Source organism: Capricornis sumatraensis, chromosome 9, assembly GCF_032405125.1.
Source record: "Capricornis sumatraensis isolate serow.1 chromosome 9, serow.2, whole genome shotgun sequence".
NCBI lineage: Eukaryota > Metazoa > Chordata > Mammalia > Artiodactyla > Bovidae > Capricornis > Capricornis sumatraensis.
This window is the reverse complement of record NC_091077.1, coordinates 12,861,405-12,886,523: the sequence shown is the minus strand read 5'-3', so window position 1 is coordinate 12,886,523 and position 25,119 is coordinate 12,861,405. Positions and strand designations below refer to the sequence as shown.

At 58.4% G+C, this 25,119-nt stretch overlaps 2 protein-coding genes across 3 annotated transcripts; both read right to left on the bottom strand.

The window, feature by feature from the left end:
* Positions 1–1,698: 1,698 nt before the first annotated feature.
* On the bottom strand, positions 1,699–7,397 carry LYL1 (LYL1 basic helix-loop-helix family member). Its single transcript, XM_068980679.1, has 5 exons — positions 7,280–7,397; positions 5,496–5,851; positions 5,321–5,412; positions 3,278–4,305; positions 1,699–1,814 (listed from the first exon to the last, which is right to left on the bottom strand). The coding sequence occupies exons 2-4, from the start codon at positions 5,828–5,830 to the stop codon at positions 3,887–3,889; spliced, it is 846 nt and encodes a 281-aa protein (XP_068836780.1). The 5' UTR covers positions 5,831–5,851; positions 7,280–7,397; the 3' UTR covers positions 1,699–1,814; positions 3,278–3,886.
* Positions 7,398–9,366: 1,969 nt separating this feature from the next.
* TRMT1 (tRNA methyltransferase 1) lies at positions 9,367–18,395 on the bottom strand. Of its 2 annotated transcripts, none has more exons than XM_068980110.1 (17): positions 18,333–18,395; positions 17,825–18,109; positions 17,686–17,741; positions 17,073–17,215; positions 16,712–16,899; positions 14,853–14,968; positions 14,657–14,769; positions 12,600–12,748; positions 12,318–12,404; positions 12,166–12,235; positions 11,942–12,076; positions 11,773–11,858; positions 11,329–11,437; positions 11,167–11,243; positions 9,938–10,057; positions 9,717–9,846; positions 9,367–9,516 (listed from the first exon to the last, which is right to left on the bottom strand). In XM_068980110.1, exons 2-17 carry the CDS (start codon positions 18,082–18,084, stop codon positions 9,367–9,369), a joined length of 1,989 nt encoding a protein of 662 aa, XP_068836211.1. In that variant the 5' UTR covers positions 18,085–18,109; positions 18,333–18,395. The 2 variants fall into 2 exon arrangements, with proteins under 2 accessions (XP_068836211.1, XP_068836212.1); XM_068980111.1 differs by having other exon boundaries at positions 17,825–18,028; positions 18,333–18,392.
* Positions 18,396–25,119: the final 6,724 nt, after the last annotated feature.

The following is a 25,119-nucleotide window of genomic DNA, read 5'->3' as shown; positions in this document are numbered from 1 at the left end:
CACGAGTGAGGGGAGCCGGGCCCAAAGTTGGCGCCCACACCCCAGCCCCGCATGCGGGTGCCCGTGCTCGGCCCCATCGGTCCCCGCCCCTGCCCCTCCCGCAGACAGCCCTGCCGCAGCGGGGCCAGAGAGTGGAGCAGAAAGGGGACCCCGGAGTCGAGCGAGTGAGGCAGCCGCCGCCGCTGCCGTCGGCTAAACCTCCACCTGCGCTAGGTAGGCGTCCTGCTCGCCGACTTTCAGTTCCTTTGGAGGGTGTTGGGTGTCGTCCTTTTTCAAAAAGTGTTTTGGAGCTTTCTCTGCCCTACCCCCCCTTTCCCCACCACACCACCCCCATGGCCACTTCTCTCTGGATTTCAGCTGTAATGTCTTTACTCTTAATTTAGGGGTGGGGCATTCATTGTTTCGGTCTTTGCTGTTGCAATTGGGAACCCCTCCATTTGAGCAACTTGGGAACAATTTGATAACACACCGCAAGAAGTAGCTCTTCCCCCCCTCCTCCCCACCGCAGCCCCCCCCCCTCCTCCAAGGGATGGTTGGGGGCATGTCCAGAGGGTCTTCAGAAGCCCCCCGGGGAGGGATGGGAGCAAGAGCACGCCCAGCCCCCTCCAGGGTGTGGCTTGGCCCCGCTGGCTTGTCTTTCTGTGCCTTACTCCCTCCTCCCTGCATCTCCCTCCTGCGCCCCTTTCTGGAGTCCTTGTGCCTCTCTCTTTCTCTCTCCTTAACTGTATGAAAACACAAAGCACAGGTCAGGATCCTCTGAAAGTCAAGCAACCCAACATTGCACCACATAGGGGTGGGTTTTGGGCTTTATTTATTGTGAATCTAGTTTGTGAGGCTGTGGCCCCAAGCGAAGGGAGGGAAGGAGGGGAGGGAGGAGGCTGGGGAGGAGCGGAGGGCCCTCACCTGGGGCCAAAGGGGCCAGCGAGCGGTCGCCTCCTCCCCAGCTGGAATCAAGGAGGTGGCTGGCCCCAGGGGTGGCTTTTGTTGGAAGTCGAGTGAAGCCCCTCCCCCATCCGCGTGCAGCCCTCGGGGAAGACCGGGTCTGAGAAGCAGGGGACGGGGGAACCCGCGGGAGCCTGGGGGTCGTGGGGAGTAGGGCGGGGGGTGGTGGGGGGCCGGGTGGGCCGGGCGTGACGCGCGGTCAAAGTGCAATGATTTTTCAGTTTGGTTGGCTAAACAGGGTCAGAGCTGAGAGGGGAGCAGAAGGGACCCCGTTCCCCTGCCCGGCCGCGCGCGCCCCTTCCCTCGAAGACAATCGGGGCGGCGGGCGCGGTGGGCCCTCGGGGGCAGGGGGTCTGCGGGGCGCCCGCCCAGGCGAGGTCGGAAGCTGCAGGCCAGCTGGGCCGGGGCGGGAGCGCGCCCTGTAGGGCTGCCCGGGTGGGCACGGGGGTGGGGGGCCGCTCCTTTCCTAAGTGTCGTTGTGAGGGGCAGACGAGGGCGACAGGAGATGTGGGGACGTGTTAGAAGAGAAAAAAAAAAAACCCACAAAAATATATATGGGGGAAATGAACTTTTTTTTTTTTCATTGAACCAAGTGCAATGCATCAGAGAGTTTTCCTATCTTTGTATGTTAAGAGATTAAGAAAAAAAAATTCTATTTTTGTTGTAATGTCCTCGCGGCTCTGGGGACGCTAAAAGAACCGGGCCTGCCCCGCCCTGCGCGGGGATAACGAAAGCTGAGTGTTTTTTCCTTTTTTTTTTTTTTTTTCGTTCGTTTTCAGTTTTTTTTTTTTTTAAGTCGTTTTCCTGCGTTGACGAGGATGATCTGGGGTTTTTATTTGCTTCGTCGTTCGTTCTCGGTTTCGGTGGGAGGGCTGAAGGAAACGTTCACATTTTAGAATTAAAATAAAAAAACCTCGACATTAAAAACACAAGATCAAAAAGGAAAAGGACGAGAGAAAATTATTTTAAAGATAATTCAACATAAAAACCCTGGTGCTTCTTACATTATAAAGTACGTTTTAAAAAACCCACAAACTATTATACATAAGTTTATGAATCAATTAAATATCCTGCACTTGTTAGGAACACGCATATCCCTTCTTTGTTGAGTTTAACGGAACGGGACAGCGGCGTGCGCCCGGCGGCGGGCTGCTCTGGCCGCGGGTCTCCCCGGGCGTCCCTTCCCTGGGGCCCAGCGCCCCCTCCTCGCCCGATCCACGGTCCGGGCCCGGGGGCGCGGCGGCGGGTCCCCAGCCCCTCCCCCGCAGAGGTCAATGCCAACGAACAAAGGTCCCCTCCCTCCCTCAGAGGTCCCCAAAGCGTCCTTCTTTGAGCCAGACGCCAACTTGACCCTCACCAGCATTATCAGGAGCGCGCTCGGCAAGTTGGTAGTTTCTTCCCCACCCCACCCTCCCCCTTCCCCGGCGCCCGCGACTCGACATCACTTCTCCCACCCCCGCCCCCCCACCACCGTCACCCTCCGGGGAGCACGGGGAAGGCTCGACGCTCCAGGATAGGACCAGCCAAGCTGACAGGTCGATTCGCCCAGGCCCGCGCACGCACGCACGCACGCACACGGCCCCGCACACAGCCCCATCCTACCCACCCTGCAACCAACCCCCGTCGACTGCCTTACACACCCGCCCCCGCGCTGGCCGGCCGACCTAGTGCCTTGTTCTCACCCCCGTGCTGGCGGAGCGGACGCCGCGCTCTGGGTCCCAGAGGGGCCGGGTGGCTCAGACGACCCACCATCTCCCCACCCCGACCGTGCTGAACGGACCCTCCCCCACACACGAGAGAAAATAAAGGAGCAATAAAGTCACGAGAATTTTCGTCCCCCAATCGAGAGCCCAAGGGGCACCCCAGCCCCGCCTCTGCTCCCCCCACCCACCCTTGGGGCGCCCCCCCCCCCCCGTCTCCCCGCCAGCCAGCCTGGGCCAGCCCCGCTTCGGCCCGGGAGATCCGTGCGCCCGACCAGCACCAGCATCGCGGACCGCAAAGGCCGCCCGTCCCGTCAAACAAGTTTCTTCTTAGGCTAAGAAACGCAGTATATACGAGTATCTCTATATATAGTACTAATGGATTTGGTGTGCTTCCCCCTTAGCGTCCCCGTCCCTCCGCTCCTCTTCCTTCAGCCTGGTCTCCTCCTCTCTCTGCCCTCCACCCCCGTCTCTGCACTGAGATACATAAGAAACAAGGGTAGTTTACTGTCTGTTTTGTTTTCTGGGTTTTCAGTGTCCTAGCGGAATGCAAGTAGGCAGCCAGCCCGTACGTTCCCTCTCCGCCCCGCCCCGCCCCACCCCACCCCGCCCCCGTCACTGCGCTTCTGTTATACCATCTTTGCCTGACTCTCTCCGGCTTCTCCATTGAATGGCTAATGTGTATGTGAAATAAAGAAATAAAGAAAAACAAAAGCAAGAGCGCCCGAGCCTTCGCTAACGCAGTCGTGCGGGACAGGTTCGGGATCGGTGGGATGGGGTCGCCGCGTGGATTCCGCGCCTCACAGCCTCGAGCCAGGCCGGCCACCGCCACCGTCGAGGAGTGCGGATCTCTCAGTCTCCGGGAGAGGGCGCCAGTGAGAAAGGAGCGTGTTCTCAGGCCCCTGCTTGACTCCCTCGGTGACCCCAGGTCGGAAAAATTAGGCCCCCTTTGGGTCCAATGGCCGCTCTGAAGTGTTGGTTCCCGGACCTCACCCCGCGTAAGGGGTACGCGGACAAGGCCACTTCCAGCGAGCCGTGGGCGATAAAAGGGTCTTCAAGCCCCTGGGGGCGACGGTCGCCCTGGGGGACCGCGGGGCCCTTTCCCCTGTAGGGGACTCCTCACTGGTCCTTCTTCGGGGGAGTTCGGTGCAGATCAGGCCCTGCGAGCGCGTCGTCCGCCCCTTCCTAGATGGCCCTGGGCTGACTCTCCAGTGCCCTTCAGCTCAGAGGCGACACCGTGGAGGTCATCGCACCTCTGGGCTCACAGCCGCTTGTTCTGTCTTGATGGGTCGGCCCGTCCCGCCGCGGCTGTTGTCGGGGCCGCCGGAAGGCGCGGGCTGGGGGTGCGCCATTACCTCGGCCCTGCGACACGACCCGCGACGGGCGCCGCCATCGTCCAGGCCTCGGTGCGCCGGCCGCTTGCGGGGCCCCGGAGGGGCGGAGCCTGCGGCCAGAGCCGCCGCCTGGTCGCGCAGCAGCCGCACCAGGAAGCCAATGTATTTCATGGCCAGGCGGAGCACCTCGTTCTTGCTCAGCTTCCGGTCGGGCGGGTGCGTTGGCAGCAGCTTCCTGAGCTCAGCGAAAGCGCCGTTCACGTTCTGCTGCCGCCAGCGCTCCCGACTGTTGGTGAACACGCGCCGGGCCACCTTCTGGGGCTGATGCCCTGAGGATAGGAGTGGCAGGATTGGCGTCATGGCCCAAGAGAGGCAGGCACCCCCATCTACCCTTACTTGAGACTCCCAACACCTCTCGGGGGACTTCAACACTGGCAGTGGACTGAGGCTTTCTCCATCCAACGGGTTCACGTGTAGGACCCACGTGTAGCTCAGTTAGCAACCCCCGCACCCCCACTCCCAAGCTGCCTGGTGGTGGTGGTTTAGGTGCTCAGTCGTGTCCGACTCTTGCGACCCCATGGACTGTAGCCCGCCAGGGTCCTGCGTCCATAGGATTCTTTAGGCAAGAATACTGGAGTGGATCACCATTTCCTTCTCTAGGGGATCTTCCCGACAGAGGTATCAACCCTAGGTTTCCTGCATTGCAGGCAGATTCTTTACCCACTGAGCTAGGAGGGAAGCCCCCAAACTGCCTAGACAAGGACTATCACAGGCCCAAGTTGCAGATAACCGAAGCCTCCTGTACCTCTGTCCACTCCTTTATGTCAACGGCTGGGGTTCCCTCGGGAATGTGGCTGGGGAGCTGTCCTCGTGATTCCCATTCTGTGTGGTCCCTCTGTGCGGCTGGGTGTGCTCGTGAGTCTGAGTTTCTTTCATCGTGACTGGTCCTGTCCTTTCTCAGGCGGCCATGTGAACTGCATATCCACATGGCTGTGGTGTGTGATCACTGCCATGTGGCTGTGGTGGTGTGGCCACGGACCTCAGCGGCTGTGGTTGTGTGTCTGCTTCCTGTGTGGTTGTGGTCCTGTGGCTGTCTTTTGTGTGGCTGTGCATGTGAGCAGAGCCCCCATGCTGTGCTGTTTGCCATGAATCCTTGTGGCTTGTTGGGTGACGGGGGTTGGGTAGAACTGGCCATGGGTCTGTGGTTTTGCTATGTGAGTGTAACCTGAGGACTGAGCCCCTGTGTGTGTTTGTGTGCAGGGGCATCACTTTTCCCAGTGGAAGGTTATAGGGCGGACGTGGGCCCCTGGAGAGACAGTTGGGTGGACATAAACCCATACTCACCCTCAGCCAGCTCCAGCTCACAGTGGCTTGGTCTCCGCTTTAGCCGGCTGCTAGGGAAGATGCTGAAAGGTCCTGCTGGCCCAATGTAGAGGCTGTAAGGGGTCGTGGGTCACTAATGCCTTGTGGGTAAGGACCCTGCCCCTCGATTCCCCCCAGGCCCCGGTCCCCCACTGACCTGTTGAGGAACGGGTGAGGGTGGTAATGCAGGGCCAGGGGGGGTGGGGCGGTTCCCAGGGTAGAGAGTTGCAGCAGTGGGGGACGGAGCGTGCTGAGTTCTGTGGTGGCCACGGCTGCCCCTGGGGGCCTGGTGTGGCCCAGGCTGATCACTGGCACGCCAGGGGGCAGCCTGGGTGGCGAGGCGGAGCCTCCGTGGCCCACCTCCTCCACCTTTGGGGGCCCAGGCGAGGCAGGCTTTGGGGGCAGGGCAGGCACCGGGCTGGGAGCACACACCATCTTGGCCTTCTCGGTCATGGTGGGGCCCACCTCCGCCTGGGCCTCGGGCGGGCACATGGACCCCGAGGGGGTGCTCACCTGTGGGAGGAATGAAGCCAGTGGGGAGGGAGGAGGCAGATGCCACCCCCTACCCTTAGCCCAACATAGCAAGCCTTCACCTGGAGGGAGACTGGGGTGGGGGTGGGGTGGCAGTCCAACGGGCAAAGGCAGATGGGAAGTGGGCCCAGAAATTCCCAGGACATGGGAGGGGGTCCAACACAAGGACAGGGGGTGCCCACTGAGGTGCAGGGCAGCACTGAGCTCAGCAGTGATGCTTCTGAGCTGTCTGTGACCCATGAGGCCTTAGTTGTGGAGCCCCTGAGCAAATTTCCCTTCTTCCAGAACCATCTCTGGTCTGGAGGCTGGAGGGAGGGGCAAGGCAGGGAACCCATGACAGACCCTTTGACCACAGGATGCCCCCATAACCCTCAGATCCAAGACCCTTCATTGACACTATGGACCTTGCAAACTCTCCATGGCTGACTGACCTTCACTTACCACTGCCCCCGGGCTGACCATGGGGCCCTGGGCTATAACCCTGAGGCTCTTCTCACTGTCTCCGTGTCAGACCCTGAAAGTCCTCCATAATCCCTCCAGTGACCCCCTCCCCCCAAATCTCCCCCTTACAAACCCCATGACTCCACTGCTGACACTATGACTCTGGATACTAACCCTACTCCCCGGCACACAGTCATGCACAAGTCCTCTCTCTGGCTCTGGCATCCTCCCACCCACCCTACCCACAAGCCGTAGCCACCCCTTCGCACCCTGCCTCCACAGCCCTGCTCACTGCTGGCCTCGCAGCCCGGCATGTCCCGGCAACGTCAGGGATTGCTAGCCCCTCTGCCCTGTCTTCCCTAGCTAGACCCTGGGGAAGCTGCTCGGCCTCTTAGTGGGCCCACCAGATGCATGAAGGCAGGAAAGAATGAATGACTGCAGGTGGGTCTCGGATCCCCCGTTTTCAGGCCCACTCCACTCTTACCCCAGCACCGCTGCAGCTGCCTGCAGATGGCCCTGACTCTGTCCTTCAGGGCTAGGATGCGGTTCCAGGTTCAGGCGAGACACCAGCACCCTGCTCCAGCCTCTGTGCTCCGTGGCCCTGGTAGTTAGTCGGCCGCCCTGTCCAGGCTGTGGCGTCGGGCCGCCCCTCTTCCTTGGCTCCCAAGGGCCACCGCGGCAGAAGCAGTGCCGGCACCAGGGCAGGTCCCTCCAGGGAAAGTGAGCAGCTCCAGGCCGCCCACCCTCACCCCGCCCCTGGCGGCCCGGTTTCCTCCCTCTCACCCCTGGCGCAGCGGCTGGAGGATGCTGGGCCAGTGCAGATAAGGGCCTGGCTGCCTGGCCGCGCCTGATAAGGAGCCGGGCTGACCCCGGAGGAAACCCGGCGGGCGGGGATCCCCCCAGAGCGGGCCTCCGGGCCCCGCCCCCCACCGGCTCAGGCAGGACCGCCTGTCACCCTCAAGGCCTCACCTTCTGTCTCCCAGGCACTGCAGGATCCCTGCTCCAGCACACACCCTTGGGAGTGAGGTGCCCAGTTGCATGCAGAGGGGAAACTGAGGCGGAAACGAAGCAGTCCCTATGTTACTTGGGTCTGTCCTCCAGCTTTGAATACCCCTTGTCCCATGCTGATGGGGGTGGAGAGTCCTTTCCGGCCCTGCTGGGACCTCGTGACCCAGGGGCCCGCTTCGCCTCCTCAGCCTGCCCGGTTCCTCTTTCTACAAGAGTGCCTCCCTGCTCTTCTGCCAACCCCACCCTGCAATGACTGCAGGGCAGTGTTGACAGTCTGGCCCTGGGTGTCCAGCCTGGGCCAGTGTCTTGGGCCCCCGGTGCACCCTCCACATCGAACACCAGGGCTAGGAGGGTGAAAGAAAAACACCACAGCTGGGGAGGTGCGGCCAGTGCTGGTGGCCGAACCTTCTGATAGGCGCGCCCACCAGGGCCCCACCATCCGGGGCCTCTCCCCACAGGCTCACATGGCCCCAGCTGAGAGGCCCCCGGCCTTTGTCCGGCAGTGTGGGCCACTTCAGGGTGGACATTGGGTGAGTATCTTGGAATGATGATGAAGCTCAAGGTACGACCCTGTTACCACCCTGGGTGTGCTCCCACCTGGGTCAGTCACGCTTTGCCCTGTGCCCAGGAGTGCCCAGTCAGGCCCCTGCCAATGCAGGAGACACAGGTTCAATCCCTGGGTCAGGAAGATATCCCCGGGAGAAGGAAACAGCAACCCACTCCAGTCTTCTTGCCTGGGAAATCCTGTGGACAGAGGAGCCTGGCAGGCTGCAAGTCCATGGGGGTGGCAAAGAGTCAGACACAACTGAATCACCAAGCAGGCTCACACTCAGGAATCAAGTGAAACCCAGAACCCCACAGACAACCATCCTCCTGTCCAGGGAAGCCAGAGTACAGTTCCGAATGTTTGAGTTAACTCTGGGCTCTGGAATAGGTTTAGGGTCATTGTACAGACGATATGATGCCAGAAAGGGGTGCCTGCACGGTCCCACAGCTACCACGTGGCAGGGTGGGGATTCTGCCTGTCCTCTCCTTAATGCTGCCACCCTCCCCGGCTCTGGCGGGGAAAGGGTTGCCACAGGCTTCTGGTGCCTCAGTGTGCAAGCCCAAGGGGCCACAGGGCAGGAAGCACCTGGTCTGGAGCGGATGCAGGAGGCGCCTGGTTCCGGTCCGGTTTCCGCCACTGGGGCCCTCAGGGGCAGCTGGGCCAGAGAAACCAGGCGGCAAGGAGGAGGAGACACTGGGGCGCAAGCCCAAATGCGGGCGCAGTGCCTAGAGGACAGGTCTGAGTACTGGGGGCGCGCCCACGCTTGGAGGATGGGAAGAAGGGGAAGAGGGTAAAGGCCCCCGTGGGCGTGAGCGCACGGCTGCCGCCCCGTGGCCACCTTGGGAATCGCAGGCGCCAGCAAATGGGTGGCTCCGCGGTAAAGAAGGCGCCTGCAGTGCAGGAGACTCGGGTTCCATCCCTGGGTCAGGAAGATCCCCTAGAGAAGGAAATGGCAACCCACTCCACTATTCTTGCCTGGAGAGTCTCATGGACAGAGGAGCCTGGTGGGCTACAGTCCAAGGGGTTGCAGAAGAGTTGGACTCCATTTAGGGACTAAACAAACAAAAGCGCCTTGCAGGCAACCGTTAACTCCCTACCTCCCTAATACAGACAGAACACTCCAGTTAGAAACACTGACAACACCTCATCAGGCAGGGACCAACATGCCAGATGCACAGAGCTCACCAAGGGGGTTAAAACAGATGGACAGAGGGACTTCCCTGGTGGTCCAGTGGCTAAGGCTCTGAGCTCCCAGTGCAGAGCATCCCAGTTTGAGATCCCTGGTCAAGGAACTAGATCTTGCATGCTGCAACTAAGACCCAGTGCAGCCAAATAACATATTTAAATAAACTCAATAAAACAGATGGGCAGAGAAACAGCCCTCAGATAAGGAGCTGAAGAGATGAACAGAGCCCCTTAGGTAGATGGACAGAGAAACCCCAGGCAGCCTCCCCATTCAGACAAATGACAGTCGGGGGAAAGTGAAAAGGTCTTTATTAGCTCACTCTATGCCTGGACCAGTAGCAGCCCCAGGCTCAGCGGGGTTCTGACTGGGGGCCTCTGGACAGTCAGTGGGGGTGGCTTCAGCAGTGGCCTTGGGTGAGGGGGGGCTATGTGAGTAGCAGCACTGGTCCCCCTGTTGACAGGTGCCCTGGTAGGAATACAATGGGTGTGAATGAACCCGGTTCTGAAGCACAGCAGCCTCCACTGGGTTCCTTCCCTGGATAGGGAGCTCACTCCCACCCACTTGCCTGGTCCCACCTCCCCCAGCCCTGCTGGCCCACTGGCCCAGTCCTGTGGCCAGGAGGAGAACCCATGGGTGCTTCGGTTGAGGGGTGGGGGGGACCTCACCTCCTTGAACCTCTTGCAGGGAAATGTCTTGAGCCAGGCGGCCCGCTCAGCCGGGTCCTCCACCGGCTCCTTTCGCTTATTTTGGAGCAGCCTACGTCTCTCTTCCACAGTTTCTCCTGCTGCCTTGCCTCTGTGTAGGGAGACGAGGGGAGGCTCCATCGGCCTTTGTGCCCACTCCCCCCCAGCTAAGCCCCACCTTCATTCACCCTACTCTCGCTCACCCTGGCCGGGCACGGGGCCGGGGACCCCAGTTGGCCTCAGGGTTGGCCTGGAAGCGCTTGAGTCCTCGCTGGCGGGAGCTGGGGTTGGCATCGTCCCGGATGGTGAAGTTGGCCTGCAGCCTAGGGAAATGGGAGTGGGGGCTGAAAGGCATCTGCCAGGCGACTGGGCACACACCACCTAGGCTGCCTGCCCGCCTCGGTGCAGCTCGAGGCACCTTGGGAAAACTGTCTGCAGGTGTAGGGCTTCTATCATTTATTTAATAAACATTTATCAAGTGCCTACAGTGGGCCTCAAATCTGCCGCCAGTAAAGCTGGCATTCTAATGCCTAAGACAGATGAGCAAGGAGGCAAGTCAGAAGTCAGACAACTGGGCTTCCTTGGTGCTCCAGGGGTTAAGAATTCGCCTGCCAATGCAGGGCCCGTGGTTCAATCCCTGGTCCGGGAAGATCCCACATGCCATGAAGCAACTAAGCCTGTATGCTCCAACTACTGAAGCCTGTGCACCTAGAGCCACAACAGGAAAGGCCACCACAATGAGAAGCCCGAGCAGCACAACCAGGGAGTAGCCCCCACTCACTCCAACTAGAAAATGCCCGTGCACAGCAATGAAGACCCCACACAGCCGAAAGAATAAAGGAAGAAACTAGCAAATTATATCATGTGCGGACATAAGGGAGCAGGGTAGAGCAACGGGCAGTCTGGGAAGGAGTGCGGTGAGAACAGGGCAACAGGGACACAGGAAGAAAGTCTGGGAAGAGCCGTCGGGGGCCTAAGGCAGCACTCAGGCAGAAGGAACAGCCCTGCAGAGGCTGGGCCTGCCAAGTTTGAGTGAGGAGGCCAGGGTGGAGGAGCGGGGGTAGGGGGCCAGAGCAGGGAAGTGATGGGAAAACATTACAGGGCCTGCAGCCACAACTGTTTCCACTGGGTCAGGTGGGAGCCACAGAGGGCTGAGGAGAGGAGGGCCAGGATCTGACTTGTGCTCACAGGCGCCCTCTGGCTGCTGTCTGGGGAAGAGCTGATGACGGGGGAGGAGCTGGGGGACCAGGGGCATGGGGACTGCATTGGTCCAGACGAGCAGAACTGGGGCCAGAGGAGGGAGAGGACAGAACGGGGTGCAGAGAGTGGATGGACTCCGGAGCTCACTTGAAAAATGAGCATGTGTCTATGAGGGGAAGTGTCTGGGCTGTCTACTCCCCGAGCCTGTAGGCAGCCGTAACCATGCCCGTACCTGGGCTCCACCCTGAGAATGCGGAAGGCTGGGCTGCTCTCTGACAGGCGCTCCCGTTTCACTGGATACTCCTTCTCCTGGGAGGCAAAGGTCAGAGGTCAGGGCACTGGCACTGACCACCCCCCTGCCTGCCCTATCCCACCTGGTTAGGCCGGGCCTCACCCAGCACCGCATGATGTCCCAGAGGGCCGAGGAGGGGGCGTCTGTCTTCACGGCATTCTTACAGGCGTGGGAGAGGGAGACCCGGAAGCCGGCGTGGAGGAGGGCCGACCTGGGGACCAGGAGGGATGGCGAGGGGGAGGGCCAGACCTGAAAGTCAGTGCTGACCCACGTGTGGGGCTGTGAGCCTAGTTTCATGGACTTGCATGGCTGTATATCTGCCGGTGACTGCACCGCCTGCATGATGCCAGCCATCCAAACCGCAAGATCCTAACATCCCCCCTGGTGAGGGCTCACGGCTTCTAAGAACTGGTCTCAGCCCTCATGCCCTAGACCTGCTTTATGTTTGATCTCTACTTTCCAGGGGACTCTGGCCCAAGAGGGGCCCGACTCGCCCAAGGGCACCCTGGGGGTCAGGCACAGGCTCCAGCCCAGGCCCGGCCTCACCGCAGCTGCAGGAGGCTGGGTGTGTTGCAGTGGATGGTGCTGCTCAGCTGGTCCAGCGTGTAGTAGAGAGGCACGTCCGGGAGCTCCTGTAACAGGGCCATGGGATAGGTGTGGGGCCCATCAAGGACGGATGGCTGCCCCCCTTCTGCTCACAGTCCCCGGTCCCCACCTCTGTGATGACACTCAGCACTCCTCGGATCCGCTCTGCGGTGTGGAAGCGGCCAGGGTTGGCGCTCACAGCCTCGAGGACACGGCCCACGAATTCCAGGTCATGGAGGGGCTCTGCCCACATGGGGCCACCGAGCTGCGAACACACAGGGGCCAGATGAGCAGGGACCAAGAACGTCAGGCCTTCCGCCTTCAAATGCTCCCCACCGACCCGCCTCGCCCCACCTGGTGTCGCTGCCCACAGTGCTCGCACTCAGGGGCCACGGGGGGACCACAGGCTGCAGAGAACTTGAGCCTGTTCAAAAAGGAGTAAGGTTGGGGTCGGGGGGCAACTTTGGCTGGGCTGTCCCCTTCCCCTCCAGCTCACCCTTGCTCACCGGCCACCGGAAGCTGCTGATGCTTTGCCAAGGCGCTGCAGGTGGAAGGCCCCGCAGCCCACGCACTGGAACACCAGCGCCTGCTTGCTGTGGGGGACAAGGGTAGCCGCCGCTTCCTAGCACAGTCACATCCCAGCTCCTCCCTCAGACTGACTGGGCTCCCTTTGGGAACCCCCCAACATTTCCCCAAGGCAGGACCATGTCCGGCCCCACCCACCAACCAACCTTGGGAAAGACCCTCTTGCCTCTTTCCATCCATCACTCCTCTTTGCCCCAGACTACCTGGCTGAGGCCTTGACCTTGGCCTGGCCAGTGAAGACACGAACAAAAACCCGTACATAGAAGTCAGCGCTGATGCTGAGCAGTGGCACCACGAAGCGCTGGTAGCAGTTGGCACGGAGATCCAGGCTGTGCAGGACAGTCCTCAGGGCCTGGTGTGGGGGATGGGTGCCAGCCATCAGCCCTGCCCTTACTGCCACCTTCCCTACACGGAGCCACACCAGGGGCTCACAGGTACAGCGGCAGGACCGGCTCGTCACATTCTGAGCCCAGCGCTGAGTGACCCTTGGCAAGGGAGAGCCTCAGCTTCCCCATCTGTAAAATCACACCAGTCTGTCTCTTTCTGGCCCTACTGGGGACACTAAATGATTAAGGAAAGAAAGCACGCGTGCGTGCTAAGTTGCTTCACTCATTCTTGACTCTCTGTGACCCTATGGACTAGCCCACCAGGCTCCTCTGTCCATGGGACTCTCCAGGCAAGAATACTGGAGTGGGTTGCCATGGCTTTCTCCAGGGGATCTTCCGGACCCAGGGATCAAACCCGAGTCTCCTGTGGCTCCTGTATGGCAGGTGGATTCTTTACCACTGAGTCACCAGGGAAGCCCAAGGAAAGAAAGCACAGACCTGTTAACCAAACGGCTTCCAGTTAACACTGGATGTGTGCCCCGTGCTGGGTGACGCGGCCCAAGGCTGCAGTGAGGCTGACACAGCAAGGGGGTAGCACTTCCCAGGCTGGCCTGACAGCAGGGCTCCTGAAGACCAAGGACAGGAGCCCTCCTTTTCCACCCCCTTGACACAGGCAGCCTTGCCTTCTTGAATCTCCTCAGCAACCCATGGGCTCTGGGCCAACATCACACCCATTTCACAGATGCAAAAACGGAGGCCCAGAAAAGGTGAAGTCACTTGTCCAAAGCCACCAGCAAAACTAGGACCTGAACTCAGAGCCAAACACAAAACCGGAAAAACTGCCTTTAAAAAGAACACTGACCACTGGAGCTCCCCAGTGGTCTAACGTTTAGGGCTTCCACTGCCACGGCCCAAGCCTCAATCCCTGGTCGGGAAAACAAGATGCTGCAAGCCACAAGGCGTGGCCAAAAAAAAACCCCAAAAACAGACGGCGGTTGTTGAAATAGAGAATACTAGAAAGAAGAATGTGGAACTTTCCTGGTGGTCCAGTGGCTAAGACTCCACACTCCCAATGCAGGGGGACCAGGTTCGATCCCTGGTCAAGGAACTAGATCCCACATGCCGAAACTAAGACCAGTGCAGCCAAATTAATAAACAAATATTTAAAAAAAAAAAAAGAAGAAGAAAAAGGAGAATGTAATCACCCACTCTTATCCTAGGCAAAACTTCTCCACCACCACCCCCCCACCCCCAACCAATTTGCAGCCATGCTCTTCAAGAATTATGCTCGTTAAAAACATGCATGTCAGGACTTCCCTAGTGGTCCTGTGGCTAAGACTCCACGTTCCCAGTGCAGGGGGCCTGGGTTCAATCCCTGGTGGGGGAACTAGATCCCACACGCAGCAACTAAGAGTTCACATGCTTCAACTAAGCAACTAAGACTTGGCACAGCTAAATACATAAATAAAAATAATTTTTTTTAAAGATAATAATAAAAGAAATAACGTGCTTGTCGGGATTCTCAGATGGCTCAGTGGTAAAGAATCCAACTGCCAAGGCAAGAGACATGGATTCCATCCCCGATTCAGGAAGATCCCACATGCCTCGGAGCAAATAAACCTGTGCGTCACAAGCAGCGAGGCTGTGCTCGAGCCCAGGAGCTCTAGAGCCCATGCTCCGCAGTAAGAGAAGGCGGTGCGCCGCAACTTGGGAGTAGCCGCCCGCTTGCCGCCACTAGAGGAAAGCCCGTGCAGCGATGAAACCCCAACCCAGCCAAGGATAAATAAATAAAAATAAATAAACTTCATATATATATATATAAAAAAAAAAAGAACGCGTTTGTGGTCAGCATCTGGGGATGGATCTGCCTCTGGCTGCCTGGAGGAAGCTGAGCAGGTCTGGAGGGCGGGGAGGCGAGCCCGGAGGCCTCTCACCATCTCGTGGCAGGCCCGGCTCTTGAGGGCCATGGCCCCGTATTTGCTGTAGCAGGTCTCCCCGCTGTTCCCCGCCAGGACCGCCATGTCTGTGCAGGTGACGCACAGCAGCCCTGTGGGGAGGGACGGAGCAGTGAAGACTCTGTAACGCCCCAAGCCCTACTGCGCACGGTCCCCCGCAGCAGGCTGGCCTCACCTCCTTCACTCACAGCCTGCACAGCGGCGTCCAGGAAAGAGGCGGGGCTGCCGTAAGGGTCGAGGTCGATGACGTCAAACCGCTCCGACGCCTTCTGGTGCTGGTACATCAGCATCCTGGGAGCAAGGGGGCAGATCCTGAGCCCCTTGCCCCAGGGGACCCCCCCCCTCCACAGCCCCACACTCACGCCATGTGATGGTTTGGGCCTGGACTTGGGAGGCCAGCTGCCCAGGTTCAGATCCTGGCTCAGCCACTTGCTAACTGTATTAACTTTTCCTCCTTGGATCTGCTACTTATCTAACAATAGCAATAATAATAGCCAATACAGAGAGTCCCCTGGTGGTCCAGTGGTTTGGACTGACTCCACGCTTTCACTGCAGGGGCCACGGGTTTGATCCCTGGTCAGGGAACTAAGATCCTACCTGCCGACTGGTGTGGCCAAAAAAAAAGCTAGTCAATACTGATGTAACACATATACGTGTGTGTGCACGCTCAGTTGTATTCGACTCCTGGTGACCCTATGGACGGTAGCCCACCAGACTCCTCTGTCCATGGGATTCTTCAGGCAGGAATAGTGGAGTGGGTTGTCATTTCCTCCTCCAGGGAATCTTCCCAAACCAGGGATCGCACCCAAGTCTCCTGCACTGGCAGGCAGGTTCTTTACCCCTGAGCCACCTGGGAAGCCCATAGCACATATATAACTGACACCATTTCAGGCAGTTTATAGATGTCTTAATTCAACAATCTTCCACAGATTTGAAACTAATTGTTGTTCTCTGCAGGTGAGAAAATGTAAATTCTACTGACTAAGTTATTTATAACAGGAACCCTCCCTCCCTTCCTCCACCCTTTATACCCTGGATTTCCCCGCTGTCTCCAGCACTTCTCACCACTACAGTTTACTTATTTGCCATCATCTGTGTTTCCTATTAGATTCTAATATGGTCAGAAAACCATGTGGGATCTTAGTTCCCCAATCAAGGATGGAACCTGAGCCCCTGCAGTGGAAGCAGAGTCTTAACCACTGGACAGCCCGGGAAGTCCCCAGCAAATATTTTTAATTCATTTATTTTCTATAAATGGTCACGTAGTAAATATTTTAGGCTTTGTGAGCCACACGTGGTCCGTCACATATTCTTCTTTTTCTAAACCTTTAAAAATGTAAAAGACATTCTTAGATAGCAGGCCATTAAAAAAAAAAAAACCACAGACACACACACACACACACACACACACACACACACACACACACAAACAGGCTGTGGGCCTGGCAGGCTGTAGTTTGCTGATCCTTGCATTATCAGCTCCACAAGGTCAGGGGTTTTGTCTGTATTGTTTACCAATGCAGTCCTGACAGTAAGAATGGTGACGGGCACTGGATATACGCTGGTTCACTTGACTGAATAAAAGTGCAAGAAGGTGGGACTTCCCTGGTGGTCCAGTGGCTAAGACTCCACGCTCACAAATGCAGGGGGCCCGGTTTCCATCCCTGATCAGGGAACTAGACTCCACATGCTGCAACTAAGAGTTCGCATGTCGCAACGGAGATGGAGAATCCTGGGTGCCGCAACTAAGACCCAGGGCAGCCAAATAAATAAATAAAAATAAATAAATATTTTTTAAAAGTGCAGGAAGTCTGAAATGGAGTCCATAATGGTATTTATATCCACCTGTGAGCACAAACTATAATCAATACACCAACCCCAATAAAACTACTATCCTTGTTTCACAGACAAGGAAACAGGCTCAGAGAGGCTACAGTCACTCTCTCAAGGTCATAGAGCAAGAATATGACACAGCCAGGAGGTGACCCCAGGTGACTTTGTTCCAGTGGCCAGCACTCTAGGCCCAGCACCTACCGGGCATCTGCCTGGCTGGGCTGTACCAGGTGGGCCACTTCGTTGAGCTGCACATTACGGCGCATAAGAGCCACAGCTCGGGCAGAGGCGTCATTGGCAACCACGGATCGGAGACCAGGCACCTCTCGAGCAAAGCGAATGGAACGTAAGCCGGAGGCCGCCAGGCCTTCCAGCACTCTCAGGCCTTCCTGTTGGAGTAAGCAGAGCCCCATTCACATCCACACCACCATCCTCTGATGGATCCCCTACCCCTCAAGGAGCCCCCACCGCCCACCTCCTCTAGCCCTTCCCCTCCAGGATCCTTCCTTCCTTCATCACCCACTAGACTCCAGGGTTGCTGCCTCCTCTGTTCAGGCCCCACCTCACAGATCTCCCCCACGGCGGCTGTTCGAGGCTGGTCTTCCAGGGCCAGGTTTGCACCCTCTTTCGGTTCAGCCTTGTCCTCCTTTGGCTCTGACAAGTCCACGACCACCTTTTGCACATCCTTCTCACCTGGCACCTTGACTGCAGCCACCCAGAAGCACAAGTCAGGGGATATCAACGCGCCCTCTGAGAAACCTCCCCCTACTCTTCAGCACGTGCTTCCCAGGTGGCTCAGCAGCCAAGAATCCACCTGCAAAGCAGGAGACGCAAGGGATAAAGGTTCAGTCTCTGGGTGGGGAAGATCCCCTGGAGCAGGAAATGGCAACCTACTCCAGTATTCTTGCCTGGGAAATCCCATGGACAGAGGAGCCTGGACAGTCCATGGGGTCGCAAACAGTTGGACACGACTGAGCAACTGAGCATGCACGAACTCGTCAGTATACAGAAAATGCAGGGAAGAAAATCGTCTCTGGAGACAGGCTAAGGAGCTGAGCCCAGGACCTGCTATGTAAGGCTGGAGCCTTTCTGGAAGGTCAGGGACAGAAGGGGCGGGGCACCGAGAGAGCTCTGTGTGATACCCCTGCCCATCAGGAGCCTGGACCTTCACTCACTCTGGATTCCTTTGGCCGCAAGCTGAATACGAGCAAATTCCGTGATCACAGCGCATCTGCGGGAGACGGAGAGTCAGCTCACACCCCTCTATCTCAGACCCACTGCCCTCTGCCAAGCTGACCCCGGGTCCCTGCTCACGTTAGGTCCCGGTTGAACTCTTGCACTGGGTTGTAGAAAACTTCGTTGGCGCTGGGAAAGACGATCTTGGCTGCCCCCTCGGTGATCGTCGTCTCCTGAAACCCAGGTGGGCGCTCTTCTCTGTTCGGGTCGGTGCCATTCTCCATGGCTGCTGGATTCGGCGGCCCTTGGGGCTGCCCCTCCATAAACCGGGCTCTGTAGAGACTGAGGACGGAGCGGAGAGTCGGGCTTAGCCACAGAACGGTCCTCGCACGGGACATCCGCGTGCGCCTCTGCCCGCCAATCCTGGTTGGAAGGGTAGGGGAGGGAATAGCCAAAGCATCAGATAGCTGCGTTCCCGGGGCGAGTGGCCTACACAACTGTAAAGTAGGGACTAAAGAGACCCCGGGACCTCGGTAAACTGACACCACCCCCCGTCTTTGGAGAATTGTCCCTGAGAAGCCAGAAGCTCTCGAGCGGGTCCACCCATGGTCCGGATCCCTCCTCGCGTCTCCCAGGCCCTTCTCACCGTCTCTCGAGACACCGAAAATCGAACTGGTCTCGGTGCACGCTTCCCGGATTAGGACCTGGGCGCCGACATGTTGGCACAGTGGGCGGGCAGATCATGTGACAGAATTCAGTCAATCAGCGATGGTTGACTACAGTGGACCGCTGGGATCAAAAGGCATGGCGAAAAGCGCTGAAAGTGTTGTGCGGTGGACTTAATCACTGCGTCTTCCCTTGGAGAGGGGCGAGAGGGCCGGGGGGAGACCCGTCACTAGCCCCATTTCACTGATGAGGAAAGTGAGGCTCAGAGGAGGGGCGGTAAGCGGAGAAATCCAATACCTACTGATCGTCTGCTGTGTGCTGGCTTCTGTAAAACACATCATTTCAGGGGACCCTGCAGGAATCACTCAGGCTCTGAAATCAGATTTACCGCGTTTGAATCCCCGTAGTACCACATGCTCTTGACAAGTTACTTAAACTCTCTGGGCTTCACCGTCTTTACCTGTTAAAAAAGACTCCTAACTTCCAAGACAAAGCAAAGATTAAAGGGCAGAATGCCTTGAAAATGTACAGAGTAGGCTCTCACATAGCAAACCCTTTCCTCGTCGGCAAAATGGGCAAAATTTTTTTAAACGTTCGTTTTTGAGTTGTGATGAAAATTAAATGAGTTAAATGCTTAGAATAAAATCTGGCGTCGCATAAGCATCATACACGTACTAACTTTTACTGTTGTTTATTGGGCCTGAGTTTGAATCTAGCACCCGTCTTCAATTCCTTGCTGTGTGATCTTGAGCACGTTTCTTCACCTCTCTGGGCCTTTCTTATTCCTACCTAAAGATATTACCGTGAAATTTAAACGAAATAATCCCATAAAGAACCTATAAAACAGTGCCTGGCACAATAAACAGCAGGCATTACTCTTTGCTTTTTTCCGGGAAACTAAAGTTCCGAAAGACAGAGCCACTTGCTTAAGGTCGCGGGACTAAAGTGGGGAGATCGGGACTCGAACTCTCCAGGATAGCCTAGATTGCGACCGGGATTCCGAGGGGTAGAGGGAGGAGACTGGGGAGGGACGAAGGGCCGCACTCGGCGCTCGGCTGGCCTAGCCTCGGGGGCGGGAACCGGGGGCGGTACACGGGCGGGGCCACGGCCGCTTCTCCCGGGCCTGGCTGCGGCGGCGGCGCGCCTAGCGCTCGCTCGGCGCTCGGCTGGGGCGGCCTGGCCCACAATGAATGGCCGCCGCGGCTACCGCTGCTGCTGAGGCGGAGGCCGCGGAGGCCGCGGAGGCGGAGGCCGAGGCCCCGGCGCAGGGGGGCGCGCCCCGGGCCCAGGCCCGGCCTCAGCTGCCGCTGCGGAGCCCGCCGGGAGCCCCCGGAGCGCGGCCACGGCGCAGGTGAGGCGGCCTGTCCCAGGCCCGGTTCCGGCCTCCTCTAGCCGGGGCGGCCCGAGGGCATCTGAGGTCCGGCTAAGGGCTGAGAGGGGAGGACACGGGGGCCTCCTCCGACGGGAGAGGAACCTGGCTAGCATTCTACACTGTGGCCGGGCCGGCGAGTGCGGGGAGTCTCGGCCCCCGCAAGCGGCCTTGAGCGTTCAGCTCCGGGTCGGGGCGCGGAGCTTGGGGGCGTCGGGATCTGGCCCAGAGCTCCTCCTCTCATTCCCCGCGAGAGGGGCGCGAGGCCATGCCGGGGCAGGTGCCGGGGGGCCCGGGAAGTTGGAGGGAGGCTGGTGGAGGGAAAGTGAGGAGGCGCCGGGGGAGACCGGAGGGGGAGGGGGAGGAGGAGTCAGGCTCAGGGCCGGCGGAATGGGGGAGGAGGAGAGAGCGGCGTGGCCGGAGGGAAACGGCCCTGAGGCGGGGGAGGGGGGCGGGGAGGGGCCCGGGCTTGCAGGTACCGTCGGGGCGCTGGAGGAGGTGGGTCAGGTTACAAGCTTGGGGGCGGCTGAGGAGAAGCCCAGGAAGTGGGGCAGGGTGGGTGTGGGCGGAGTTAGTTCGAGTGGGGGCGGTTAGGAGATCCCTGGGATGTTTGCGGGGGTCACTTGGGGTTAGGATTCCAAGAGAGGGGTTGCAGGTGGCGAGAGCCAGATACAGGGGCGATCAGGTAGGTTGAGGAACTTCGGTAGGAGCTTTGGGAGTGGGAGGGGGAGGCAAGCTTTTGGGTTAAGTAGGCTGGAGGGGGTGTGGGAGCAGGTCCGGAGAAACCTGTATGATCAAAAGACACGTGCCAAGGTGCGCCCCCCTCTTTTCTTGGCCAGGTGTTAGCTTGGGGCCAAACCTGAGGGGTTTCTTCTTTCTCGTACCTCATCCCTGCCAGGTTTTGGGCCCCTACCTACCCTTTGGGCAAGCCTCTGCGGGCTGCTCCAAGGGGCTAGCTGGCCAGGTGGGTGTTTGTGTGGACAGCTTGGGAAATAGTCTGGAACACCTAGCTCCGGCATCTTGTCTACCACCCTCTGGCCCACTCCCACCCCAGATATAGGCAGGGAGGTAGACACACACACATACGCCCTGACCTGAGTAGTTTAGGGTCCTGAGATTCTATTTGCACTTTTTGTGACCAGACCCTTGAGGCTCAAGCCTAGAGGTTGGGACCTCCCAGCATTTCAGGCACCAGTTCTCTGCAGGTGAGTTATTGGGAGGTGAGCTTATAAAGCTCTGTTCATTGTGTCTTGGAGGCTCTGGTGGGGTGAATGTGGCTCACCAAGAAGGGGCTCAAATCAGGTACCCAGACCTTTGGTGCTACCCGTCCCAGCGCTTGGCCTCTACGGTGCATTTCCTGGGCCAGGCCCTGTGCTGAGCTTGCTGGTTAGATGAGCTCATTGATGGCTCACCATCACCACCAAGTTGGCTTAGATCTTCTCCGTGGTACAGGGTGGGAAACCGAGGCTCCACATGGAGCCCAGCTAGACATCAGTGGGCTGGGATTGATTGACTCTCAGTCCCAACCCTCAATCCCCTGGAGCTGGCCTTTGAGGGGCGTGGTGGGACGAGGTCACACTATTTTGGATTCCCTGGTGGGATTTCCCTGTCCAGGACTTTTCTCTTGCCCTTCCCGAGGGATGGGTCCGTACCCCTGTGGACCGAGTTTTCCTGGTGTCCCAGGGAACCAGATCAGTGGCAGCTTCTCTCCCAGAGGCTAGGGCATCCCCCACCCCCGTTCTCCTAATGGGAGCCGAGAGGTCAGGGATCCCAGAGCTGTGGGCTGGCAGAATGAGGTGGTTAGAAGGATGGAGCCTGGCTGGACTGTCTTTTCCTCACTTTGGTCCCCAGTCAGACCACCTCTACTTTTTGTTCCTCCTCTCAGGGAGTCTAACTGCAAGGCTGTTACCGATGGGTCCTGGGAACGCTGACTTGAGATCCTCAGCACGTGAGGCAGGAACCACAAACGGCTGGGTTGAGTGGTATCAGGCAGATCTAGGTTTAATGATCACCTCCCTTCCCCCGATCTCCCCAGAGTTCCTAGAACTGCCCCCACCTGGGCTGGGCCCTCCTCCCCGCTTTGGCTGGCCTCCTGGTTCTGGGAGGGGTAGAAACTGGGCCAGCAGCCCCACGTAATGAAACCTTCTCCCTGCCTGGTTGGGCTGAGGCTGGCTGCAGACTGGGGCCTCAGCAGGGCTCTAGGCTGGGTACTGAAGGGTATGGGGGCTTCCCCCAGTCACAGAGCTAGCTGGAAGCAGGGCAGAGACTGGAAGGAGCAGGCCATGGGGTGTGGATGGCCAAGAAGGGAGCAGTGAGTCTGTGTGCCTAGAGCTGGAGAAAGCACTCTACATAATTACTTTTCTGTGAGGACGTAGGGTGCACAGCCCTATGGCGCCAGAGGAGAGCCACAATAGCCTGGCGGGTGAGAGCCACAAAGTAAAGGGACCCTGGGGACAGTTTGATGTCGCATGGGTGCCAACTCTCTGCTGGGGCCCAGGGAATGGCTCTCAGCAACTTCTGTTTTAGTGAAGGTGATCAACCCCAGACAAATGATCAAGAGTGTTTCTGATAGTCCTGTGTTCAGGAATATAGTAAAATGGAGTGAAATGATGGTGTTGGGGTAGGGGGCAAAGCATTAGATTCTTGGCGTCCTGACGCTTTCAGGTGAGCTGAGCTCTGAATAATAAGCCTGCTGGGGGCAGGGTGGGTAGGGGTTGTGGGGAGCTGGGGCAGGGAGGGGTGAATGTTCTAGGCAGACGGGACAGCACATTGAAAGCCTTCATTAAGCATGTGCCAGGCTCCGGCTCAGAGCCCTAAACACCTTGTCTTCATGAGGAATAGAAGTGAAGGGAGACCAACCCTGGTGTGGAGGTGGAGACCCTTAGTGCCATTCCCAGAAAAGAAGTACCTGATCTCGGGGTCTCCTGGATCCCCGCCTCACCCCCAGAGGCCAAGTCCAGACCCCTTGGCCTGCATCCAGAGCCTTTTAAAATGTGCCCCAGTGGGTTCTTGAGCTGGGCTGTGAGATGAGTTTTGGTCAGTTAGGCAGGCCCTGTCGTAGAGGTCAGCCTGAAGGCACGGGGTTTGGAGAGGGTTTCAGATGGGTCTAGCAAGGTCTGACCCGGCTCCTCAATGTCACCGCTAGAGCCTGTGTTGGAGGATGGCCTGCCAGGTTCTGGTGGGGCTTGCAACATTCCAGGCGACAGTGAGCTGGCCTCGAAGACAGAGAGGTGGTGTTTGTACCAGCCTCGGCTCCTTCTCTGAGGTTCTCCCCGCCTCTCATCACTCCTATCCCTTTCCTGGGTACCAAGCTGCTCTGAGCACTTTTACTCACTTTTAACTCACTTTGGCCTTCGCCTAGCATGAGCATGTGGGCCCGCCTCCCTGCCTCTGCTCCTGGGTCTCCTTGGCCAACAGTGTCATCCTCTGTCTCCCCTGGAGAGCTTTCTGAGCCGCAGAAGCTGTGGAGTGGGACTGACCAGGTGGCTGTCACTTTGTGTGCAGGGTCTGGTGGTGGTCATTGCGCCTGTCTCCTCTGGACAGATAGGATGCAAAGGTCTCAGTGTCTTTAGAGACCCTGAGGGGGTTGTGTGTGCTCATTCATGTCTGACTGTTTGCGACCCCATGGATTGTAACCCGTCAGGCTCCTCTGTTCATGGGATTTCTCAGGCAAGAATACTGGAGTGGGTTGCCATTTCCTCCTCCAGGGGATCTTCCCAACCCAGGGGTTGAACCTGTGTCTCCTTCATTGACAGACGGCAGATTCTTTACCACTGCACCACCTGTGAGGACTGACTGAATTAAGCAGAAGGTGGGTAAAAGTGGGCATGTGCAGTGTAGTGGAGAGTCAGATTCGACCATTAGTGCCACCTTGCTTAGCCTGGAGAGCCTGAGCAAAGGTCGTGACCTCGCCTGCCACCTCAGTTTCTGCATCTGATAAGTGGGGACAAGCAGGCATTCCTGCACTGCAGGGGTTCTTAATCAGAGGTGATTCTGCCCTGCCCAGGGGACACTTAGAAGATCGTCTGGTGACATTTTTGGCTTGTCACAGCTGGGCCTGGGGAGTAGAGACTGGCAGTGCTCCTCAGAATGTACGGAGCAGCCACCACCGCAGACTGATCTGGGCCCCACGGCAGCAAGGCTGCGGGTGGTTTCCTTGCTGCGTGGTTATCATGAGTTACATGAGAGGCTACTGTCTGGGATGCGATCGGATGGTGCTGGGAAGCCAGTGGAGGAGCCCTCAGTAGATACCCGTGACTGATGAGATGGCCTAAGGTTCTGGGGGCTGGTGAGCAGCAGCAGATGCCTCCTTTACTCTCAGGGAGTTTGCAGTCTTGTGAAGGGTCACGGGGACAGAAGGGGACGTCACTAATAACAGCAGCTGGACACCGGCTGCAAATCTCCCTGCATTACTCTAAGGTGGTTTAATCCTTAAAACAACCTTATGAGGTGGTTGCTCCTTTTATAGTTGGGAAAGACTGACATGGGGCTAGAGGGAGGGATAATGTTTTCTAGGCGTTAAGAGGAAGGGAAGCATAATTCTAAACTGGGAACTTTGTAAAGGATATTTGATCCTAGAAAAACAGGATTCTAATTCTTATACCCTGCCAAGGCCCTGCAGGGTCTCCAAGCACCTCTCAGCAACCCCACCCCAGTAACCGCCCGAATCCATTGTGTTAGCCGCCCAATGTGACCTCAGGACCTTTGCAGCTGCCGCCCCGCCCAGTGCCCTCCGGGTCTGAAGGCATGCTGAGGTAACTCAGAAAGGTGGGCTTGTGTCCTAGTGGGAGGCGGGTGGGGCCTGGCTGGGTTCTCCTAGGAGCTGCTGCAGGCACAGGGAGGCCAGATTGCCGAGTCCTGCAAGGAGAGCGGAGGAGGGAGGCAGGAGAGGCAGCAGGCTAGACTGCTCATTCCCGGAGGTGGCAGTGAGAGGAGGAAGCACAGAGAATAGCTGGGGGAGGTGGGGCGGAGGAAGAAAGCCTCCTGAGGGCGAGCGGGAAGCGGCACGCGGAACCCTTGGGTGGGGGCCCCAGGTGGGCCGCAGACCCCAGCTCTGGAGCTCCCCATGTGGCTTGTCTTCTTGGCTCCAGCTTCTCAGTCTGCCCAGTCAAGAAATGGGTCTAGCTGCGGTGGCCACCTGCCCCCAGGGAGCGGCAGCGCCAGGTGGAGGACAGGGAAGCACAGGCTGGCCTTGAACTGGAGCCACAGGGCCTGGGTGCCATCCCGGGCCTCCCTCTTGTCCTCTGTAAAATGGCAAGAGGACTCATTTCTTCCTCAGAAACTGGCGAGAGGAGTAACTGAGCCTACCAGGTGCTGGCGCACAGTAGGGGCAACGTCCAGGCCACCTAGGGTTGCTCATCCTGTTCCCCGCTGTGGAGTTAATGGGAGCTTTTCAGGG

Coding starts and splice junctions, on each gene's coding strand:
- LYL1 (XM_068980679.1), bottom strand. CDS start 5,830: ATGTGCCCGCCCGAGGCCCAGGCGGAGGTGGGCCCCACCATGACCGAG. Junction 5,413..5,495: donor CCTCACCCGTTCCTCAACAG/GTCAGTGGGGGA, acceptor GACCCCTTACAG/CCTCTACATTGGGCCAGCAG. Junction 4,306..5,320: donor TGAGCTGGAGCTGGCTGAGG/GTGAGTATGGGT, acceptor TCCTATCCTCAG/GGCATCAGCCCCAGAAGGTG.
- TRMT1 (XM_068980110.1), bottom strand. CDS start 18,084: ATGTCCCGTGCGAGGACCGTTCTGTGGCTAAGCCCGACTCTCCGCTCC. Junction 16,900..17,072: donor CCGTGGGGGAGATCTGTGAG/GTGGGGCCTGAA, acceptor TTACTCCAACAG/GAAGGCCTGAGAGTGCTGGA. Junction 12,405..12,599: donor AAGGTCAAGGCCTCAGCCAG/GTAGTCTGGGGC, acceptor TGTCCCCCACAG/CAAGCAGGCGCTGGTGTTCC.